A 9,102-nucleotide genomic window follows, 5' to 3' on the forward strand; every position below is an offset into this window, starting at 1 on the left:
AGCACTTATATTATTATTATTATTATTATTATTATTATCATTATCATTATCATTATCATTATCATTATCATTATCATTATCATTATCATTATTATGAAATATATAATTTATAGAAACATCAGTAAAAAACTACTGCAGCCAAGAGCCCTTTCCAGGAACTGGAAGCTGATAGTAAGAACGGAGATAACACGGCTAATAGTCTGTGTACATATAATTAGTGACTGATCTGTATCCATATCTCTCAGTCTTTCTTGAAAGCGGGAATTAAAGAAGTACAATGAAAAAATTAAAAATGCCAATAAACAACTGCTTGTGTTTGTGTATCTATAACAACACTTTCCATTAACGACAATCGTTAAGGGTATGAACAAGTAGTATTAGGGATAGGCATAAACCATGTACTGTTTACTGATTTGGGACCCCCCGACTAAAAGACTCTTTTAATATAATCTTAAAAAATGCCCCATTTTGAGATGAAATATTAAAAAAGAGAACAACAACAACAAGTGACCAAATTGTGGAGGGTTCATAGAGGTACTCTACGCAGCCGCATAAGTCCAGCCATGATTGTTACCTTGCCCACTCAGACCAATGAGGGCACAAGTCAGCTACAACATGACACAAGGGCCTATGTCCCCTCTTCTTTTCGAATAATATCATGGGTTATTTAGCTTCTCCTTCCATCTGGTGTCGAAGAGTGAACGCTAACAGATACGTAACCATAACCGCAGTGATTCTTATCGTGTCATTTTTTTGGTTCGGTGATTCTGCTGTCGTGTAAATGAAGTAGCGTCAATTACTTCATCATACAAATTAAACCTTCAATTGATAATTTCAATCCAGTAATGACTGGTTCTTATCTTTTCGGCACGAGTTTCTTTGCAAAAAACGATAAAAAAATTATTCATTGCCAGATGTAAAGAACGTAAACGGTTTCTTCGGTCAGTTCATTTACCGGTGACCACCTTGTAATACCAATCAAAACACAACCTGCACAAAGTAATTTAGGTTTGGGTGGCTCGATAACCTTGCTTGTCTTACTGTCCTCACACCGGAATTTTAAGCCTGGTTTTCTCGAACTACTTTTTCGTGAATTGTATGTTTGACTTAACAGGGCAGCCGTTAATACATTTCTAGTCCTTCAGACTCTCTGGTAAACTTTGCCTTCCTTCTGGCAATTGTACGTTAGACCCAGAACGATGTTCCTGTTTTGGATTTTGCTGATTACACGCTTGATTCCTACCACAGCGGGTAAGATTTCAGGTAAGATTTCTGTTCAGTTTGCGATTTTTAATTGACTCGAATATCATTGCTAGCAGATGTGGGCTGAATAGTTGGGTGAATAGAAATAAAACAAAACAAATCAGAACCAAATTACTACTCAAGACTGAAAGAAACTAAAGAGTAGTGATTTACGCCGTAAAAAAGCAATTTATACTGAGATGCTTGACCGCGTTTAAATGCCGGTAACTTCGTGTTAGCCAATGGGGCTATATGGCTGTAAACCTGCGGCTTTGTAACCGTGAAATAGCAAAAAACCTCAGAAGTGATAAACGTTAAGAAATATAAACTAAAATAAATAAATAAATAAATGAGACTAAGCTAAATGGTCAAGAGTTTGTGAGCAGGTTTTATATTTAAAAACCGAGAGGATTATACATTTAATGCTTCACTATAAACTAGTTGTTATTCGCTAATCGTAAGCGAATTTTTTGTTACTATTGAGTGTAAACATTATGAAGCGAGCATATAACGTGCCAGAGGCTTAGTTACCTGCCCTTTTTGTTTAAAGCTGTTTTATTCCGCTTGGTGACCACTGACCCAGTTTAATAATCAGATGCGGAGTAACCAGTTCGAAAAATCTTGGATCCAGAATGGAATTTGAATATGATTATCTAAGCCTTATTTCAATACCGTTTATAAAGCTGACCTCGTACACAGCTAAAAATGTCTGCAAGGTGATTATATGGTCTGGTATATAACAATTAAAGATTCCTGCAAACGATTTCCGTTTCAGATGTGCACCAAAAAAGTGTAGTTCCTATCACAGTAGGTGAGCTAAAGGAAGGAGAAACGCAAACTATCAACACTGCCCCAAGTAAGCCTGATTAAACATGTGTTTTGTTGTTACTGCTCAGGTTCTCTTCATATGGCACTGGAAGAATTTTCGCCCGGCTGAAAATTCGTGCGTTTGGATGTTCCGCTTACACGGAACCACCTAATAACCGTACGAAAATTTTTAGCTGGTAAGGGTCAAAGACGTGTTTGCCTGGCTGCGTGGTAACGCGTTAGAGGACGCCATTTTGGATTCGTTAAACTAGTGTACTGCGCACGGGCAGATGGTAAAACCACTCACCAAAATAAAAATTCAACCTGGTTTGTGAGCTCTGTATGAACATAGCGAAAATATTGAACAGTTCCGTGTACGCAGTGTTTAGTCAAATTTTTCAGTTGGTCGTCCCGTGAGATGTGAACGACCCGTGCCGATACAGTAGCTTCCAAGTGAATTGAGCTATCGCACATGAGCCATTTTTGGCGACTCGTTCAAGAAAATTACACTTAAGGTTCTAATCTCATGCGTAGGATTAAAAAGAATACTCCTGAGGAAATTTTCCGAGAAGTTTCTAATATCTTATTTCATTGCAGTTACCATCCACATTCCTCTTCCCAAAAGTCATACCAATCACGATTCATCAGAAGCCCCAGCTGCCATCGCGCACGAGGCACCTGAGGGAACATATTTACTTCCAGTGACTGAGCATAAAGACTCTCCGCCAGCCATCAACTTGGCAGTCAATCTTCGACTTCTTTTGGAAAAAGGTTAGTTCAAACAACAACACACAAAAATAATTTTCAGTTGATGTAGTTAGTCTTCAGTTTCCATCTTTGTATAGCTATTAAAGAGTTTTAAGATACAGAACAGTGAAAGCGTTTCACTTATAAAGTAATTTCGCGTTGTTTTAAAATTTATCAGCATAAATTATAACTCAATCAATGTCAAATGTGGAGGCGAATTCTCGTAGAATTGAATTATAAAGACCTTGTCTAGGTTCTCTGAGAAAGGAAGAGAGGACTGAATTAGACTCCTTGTGTTTACGCCTTTTATAAACTGCCACACATCAGGAAATTTAACTTCATATTCGTACAGTGATGGCAAAGAAGTGAGCACTAATGTAATTGTTATGGTCACTAAAACATGAATTTGTTTTGACGTTCAGATTCTTGTCCTCTTCTCACTGCTTAAACGTTTCATTAGGGAACTTTAGCAAAGACGATGGCAGTGACAACGAAAACTTCGAAAAAGTAATGAACCAAACAAAAACTTTGCACGTGGTTCACACGTTTTCAGGGTACATTTTTAATTTGCCTCACTGCACGACCTTTACGACGTTCCTAACGCGACGTTTTTGGAGAACTATTAATCACACTAGGACAAAACTTTCTTTCTCTTTTTAAACTTGGGTGCGGCCTCCCAATAATTCAATTCCAGGAAAATTCGCTTTTATTTGACATTTTTAGGGTGCCAGAAATATCGTTCCACATGGCGGGATTTGGTTCCGTTTCGATCATAACTGCGTACAACAAAACATAGTCGTTGCCCGATACACCCATCTCCCTCCAACATTACCCTTTGGCAACCACCAGCGAGTCGGTCACCAAATTAACTAAATCCTCCTTCTTGGACCGGTTTCCGGCGAAGTAGCATGAGAATGGCTGAAAAAGAAGGCCATAATTTGCTGCTGGCTCTTTTTGGCTTTTCTGCATGGTTTTTACACATGCCAGCCAGTTTTGTTGCCCACTTTATCTTCTTTTTCTTGAATGTAATTTTTGCTGGCTAACATTTCAGGAAAGGGACATATATAATCTACAAGTGAAGTAGGTGAATAGCAAAACAGCAGTGGATTTTCTTTAAAATTGTATTTGTTTTTTAACTATATGTAACTATGGATAGGATTGGTTAAAATTTGCAAAATGCCACAGGCTCCTGTGTAAAAATCTAACTTTGCTAATTTTGGTGCTGCCAACTAAATAGCTTTTTTAAGCTGTAAGCTGCGTGGAGTCGTTCAATTTGCGGGAACGTAGACGACCAAAACGGTCGTCAAAGTGTTACGTGTAGGTTATTGACAATCTGGGTAATTATGGGAATTAAAATTTACGTAGATAAAGTCTTCGTGTGCCAATGCACCTCGAAGTACAATACACTCTTTTCATAACTTTTTTATAACAGCGATCAGTTTGATATTAACCAAAATTTTAAAAACATACTAAGAACATACCCTGGCTGAGAGTCAATAGCGAATGTAGAGACTAGTATAAATGAAAGTAAAAGAAATAATTATGTAAATCTGAAGCCTAATAACAGGGCAATTATTTCAAATCTAGGGGACATTTTCAGCCAGTAAAAATGTCCTTTAGATTTGAAATAATTGTCCTGTATAATACTACACCTTTACATTAACGCTATAAATAAGATTACCAATATATAGGCGCAGTATTTTTGTCAATGCTTTCAAATCTCAGTAAGAAGTGCGTAGAAAACAGACAAAGTAACTCAAGATGCTTTTAAAAAGTCAGGTGTCGGTAAACACTCGCACAGCTGAACTTTCAGCCTGAAGGCGACTGACGTAACAAAGATTCTCCACCAACCATCGATCAGTTTGAATTATAGGGAAGCTGTCGAGAACTTGTAAATGACAAAAAAGTAATTTGTTCCCTTAGGGGCCATGTAAATAAATCTGTTCTTAAACAAACGCATGCAGTATCTAACAATAAACTGCGCAAGGCGTAAATAGTCAATATTCAAAGCGTCCTTTGTACTTTTGAAAGTACATTTCATTTTTTGGAATTGTGAACCGGGTTTTAGAGTTTTACATTTCTAGGGGTACTGAATCATATATCCTTGCTGGTTTTTATATTTAAGAGTGGCCACGTTTGCAATCTGTCCAAGTAGCAACCGAATGCACTAAATCCAGCCTCAGCGTGTTCTTATTTGCACAACTTAAATGAAACACGAACAAACCCTACAAGAGTTGTGATTTTACCCTGACATTTTTCGGAGAAAACCTTCAGCTTATATCATTTGAGTTAGATTTTCCCAATAAATTGTTTCAGTCATTGTTTCTTTAGGGAAGTTAGTGGGTATTTCCCGCCGCGAATAATCGTATGTGTCGTAATTCCTTTCTGGTTCTTGTGTTCGTTTATTTACTTCTAAGTAAGGATTTGAGTCTTTCTTGATCCATTACCCATAATTTCGACCCAACCGAAGACAAATGGGAACCAGTGTCTCAAACGGTGGAGGGAGAATAAAAGAATAATACCAAACAACCAAAAAAGAAACGTAAAATAATAAATTGGATTTCTTTTTAGAAAAGAAGCCTGCTGACAAATCAGAAGCCGTTACAGTCGTTACTGAACCAACATCCAGCCCTGTGGTAAAACCGAATGCTGGTTCAGAGTATGAAGCACATGAGGTAAAGATTCTACAGCCAGATTCCAACGCTAACGCCGTACCTAGTCACGAAGAGCGGCCATCACTCTCGGCTCTTAATGATTTACCCAGCGGGGTTGTTCAAGGAGGCGTGTCTACAGCAAGTTCCCCATCGCAGGTCAAAAATCCTACTGGGCCAGCGGTACTTCAACAGTCACTGAGGAAATTTGCTCCTTCCTTTCTTCTTGTTCCCAAACGACGCGTCTTGCACAATGTACGATCAAACGTAAAGGGAATCGTTCCTGGTAATTTTTTGTTATTATCATTCTATAAAACTAAAACAAAAATTTAGTCAATGGGTTAACAATTGATCATCTAGTATAGTCAACTTAACTATTTAGTAAGTAAAACAAAGATTTGAATTCATTTCATGTATCATTGCCTTGGGTAAAACTGTCTCACCCCAGAAGTCAGACTTATCCGCTGTTTGGTCTGGATCATTATGTAACTAAGGGATTTTAACACTGCTCTTATACATTTTCGTCAATTCTGCTCTGTAGTTTTGGCATGAAAGAGCTCTAATAGATATCAGATTGGCTGAAATAGATCTGTTTAATACAGGGATATTACTGGGCGTAACAAATAACCTTCCTTTGAGGTGGAATTTCATAAGAATCGCAGTGCACGTGTAATACATTCACTTCACGGACGGGGCATTTGAATTTGGAATGGTCTTAATTGCTTATTATATTGCAATATTGGGCTAACTGGCGAAGACAAGTTCACATATGTATAAAACAAAATCTCCAGCAACATATTATTACCCTTTCTAACTCATATATCTTTAAATAAACGCTAGGAACACCAATGGGTAGATTCAGAGAACAAATGCTTCATGCACATAACTTAAAGCGCCTTCTACATGGGGTACCACCTTTAACTGCAGACCAAAGACTCAACCAAGAGGCTCAAATGTTTGCCCGCAAGTTGGCACAGACCGGAAACATAACGCATTCTCTTTTAAACGAAAGGCCAGGTGAAGGAGAAAACATCGCTCTTCGCTGCTCTTTGACAGGTATACACTGACTTTTATTTTGTAAGACATGAACAGAACTCTGCGTTGCAAATAAATAAATGAATAAATAAATAAAGATGTTTAATCATCACATTCTCTCATTTGTGTTTACAAAATACAGAAAATTACAAAAAACCTCATTGGGAGTGGAGTATAATTCAATCATAGTTACCACAATAATTATGCTCACCTGAAAACAAATCGTAAACTAAGAATAACATGTACATTTAATTTTTAAAAAATGTTGCGTTGGCCATTAAGATAGTATTAGTAAAGCAAAAAGCTTCGCCTGACGGGTTTACGTTTAAAAGATGTCCAAGGGTTAGAATTTCTATGAGAATTGTTCCCCGGGGTACACCAACATTGTCTGACGGCCAATCTCAAAACGCCTCTCAAGTTTTAACGCGTTGCACCCCGTATTTTAAGCGATCAAAACGTACAGTGGCTCATGATCGTTGTAGGCACTTTTATTGTAACAAGCTTTCAGGATACAACATGAAGATTCAATGGTCTCAACTCCCTTAACTATTACTAGTAAATGACGGATGAAAATTAGTTATAATTTTAACTGTAAAGTTTCCTCGGGAGAAGACCCAAACATGACAGTTAAAATGATTTAATAGATCACAACTTGAGCATTTTGGGGGCGTCCTATTAGTACATGCGTACTTAAGGTGGGTTTTCACCAAGCCTGAGATCCAAGAGGGCTTCTTCCCAGTCCCAATATGGATAAAAAACAAAAGAAAAAAAAAAAAGAAAGAAAAAGGAAAGAAAAGAAAGATAAGGCAAACATTCAACTACCTTGAAGACACAGTTTGGTCATGCAATGATGGCTTAATTATTACATGTCTGATTACATGGCCAAAACAATATTTTCTTGCGGGACAAAGAGGAAAGTCCCCAGCGGGCAAGATATTCCCATCTTGCAAGCCTGGTCGGATAGCCAATTAACACACAAAAACACAAGATTTACTTCGAGGCAAAAGTAGATTATTATTATTTTAGTAGATTATTTTATGATGGTTATAAAATAATATACTTTCAAGCCGTTTCGTGGTGATCAACTTAAACACTACTTAACGATAGTTTCCTTTCTTTATGACAGGATTTCCTTTAACAGGACTTCGAGCAACAAATCTCTGGTATGATGAACATAAAAAATTCAACTGGAATATGCAATCACTAACGCCAAAAACACAGAGATTTACACAGATGATTTGGAAAAACACGTCAAAAGCTGGATTTGGTAGAGCTCGTTTTAGAAATAAAGGTGCGTGACTTGTTTATATTATTAAACAAGGTTAATATTTCAAGTATATTTTATTATTTATTAATATTGTAGTAACTTACTTCCTAGATCTTCCGCGCAGATTATATTTTTCTCAAAAACGTTTGACCATTTCCTTGCATATGCAACGGATGTTTAGTCTGACCTTCATTGTCACTAGAAAACTTTCTTCAAAGGGCCCTATTGATCCAGGAAACCTAATTTGGAATAGATACTTAAGGACTTAAGCGATTTATCACTGTAGACAAAATTTAAGACAAAAAGGGAACAGCCCCTGGGCACTAGCCTGAGAAAACAGCCGACATTTGGCGACGCTACAACTGGTTCCCCCCACCTCCCCCCCCTCCAAATGACGTCTGAGAAAGGAGCGCAGAAATTTCATACTGATGACGCGTCACTACCCAGTGCTTCTGATTGGTTGAATCAAATTTCCCACGCGGCACGACCAATCAGAAGCCCTATCCAGATCTGGGTAGTGACGCGTCATCAGTATGGAAATTCTGCGCTCGTTTCTCAAACTTTAGTTGGCGGGGAAACCAGTGGTAGCGCCGCCAAATGTCGGCTGTTTTCTCAGGCTACTGGACACTGAGTGTCCTCAAGGGTCTTTGGAATTGCCTATTTTCCGACCAATCAGAAGAGGGGATTTCAAAATAAAATACTTCTGGAACTCGGTATTGGCCCCAGTGATTCTTATTTAGCACATAGCAAGTACTGCATTTTATTCAAGGTTGTTTTAAAATTGCTGAAAAAAATTTTTGGCTATAAATCTCCCTCTGACTAACTATTAATTTGACCTTGACAGCTGGAAAAATTTGCTTCGTAGCGGTTGCACGTTACGAGCCCGCGGGAAATGAGGCTGGAAGGCTGATGGACAATGTCTTCAAACCCGTTCCCCGACGTCGCTGATCGTAGTTAATCTACTCTTTGCGTTGTTATTTTCAGTCCGGACAAAAACTTTGTTATAAAGAAAGGATGAATAAAAAATATTATTGGAAAGTGCACTTAGCTTATCAAGTTAGTTTCAATTACAAGCACTGTAATTAGAAACAAATAATCTAAATACAGCATAACAGGAATTAAAAACCCTAAATAGAAGGAGAAAACCAGTTGGTTTTGACCCAGGATTCGAACTCGCGACAACCGCGAACGATCCAGCGAGTGGCCGGCCAGAGCGGCACTCGAACCCGGAACTGACCACTCGGTCGCGCTGCCTCTTTATCTTACACGAATTGTTTTTCCAAAGGGACATTACCTTAACCACTTAATTGTTATAGTGGTTTTTTTTCTTTGGCCACTAACTTATGTAATGGC

The 9,102-nt window shown here is 38.0% G+C and overlaps 1 protein-coding gene across 2 annotated transcripts; it reads left to right on the plus strand.

Moving 5' to 3' along the window:
• Positions 1–985: 985 nt before the first annotated feature.
• LOC140934976 (uncharacterized) lies at positions 986–8,787 on the plus strand. Of its 2 annotated transcripts, none has more exons than XM_073384529.1 (7): positions 986–1,263; positions 2,018–2,098; positions 2,647–2,820; positions 5,368–5,733; positions 6,288–6,503; positions 7,609–7,773; positions 8,594–8,787. In XM_073384529.1, the coding sequence occupies exons 1-7, from the start codon at positions 1,200–1,202 to the stop codon at positions 8,695–8,697; spliced, it is 1,170 nt and encodes a 389-aa protein (XP_073240630.1). In that variant the 5' UTR covers positions 986–1,199; the 3' UTR covers positions 8,698–8,787. The 2 variants fall into 2 exon arrangements, with proteins under 2 accessions (XP_073240630.1, XP_073240631.1); XM_073384530.1 differs by having other exon boundaries at positions 986–1,251.
• The last annotated feature ends 315 nt before the right edge of the window (positions 8,788–9,102 follow it).

Source organism: Porites lutea, chromosome 4 (genome assembly GCF_958299795.1).
Source record: "Porites lutea chromosome 4, jaPorLute2.1, whole genome shotgun sequence".
In the NCBI taxonomy this organism is placed as follows: domain Eukaryota; kingdom Metazoa; phylum Cnidaria; class Anthozoa; order Scleractinia; family Poritidae; genus Porites; species Porites lutea.

What these genes read in the sequence shown, in the direction of transcription:
- LOC140934976 (XM_073384529.1), top strand. Translation starts at nt 1,200, where the DNA reads ATGTTCCTGTTTTGGATTTTGCTGATTACACGCTTGATTCCTACCACA. An exon ending in CACAGCGGGTAAGATTTCAG is followed by an intron (nt 1,264 to 2,017) that starts GTAAGATTTCTG and finishes TTTCCGTTTCAG; the next exon opens with ATGTGCACCAAAAAAGTGTA. An exon ending in TCGACTTCTTTTGGAAAAAG is followed by an intron (nt 2,821 to 5,367) that starts GTTAGTTCAAAC and finishes ATTTCTTTTTAG; the next exon opens with AAAAGAAGCCTGCTGACAAA.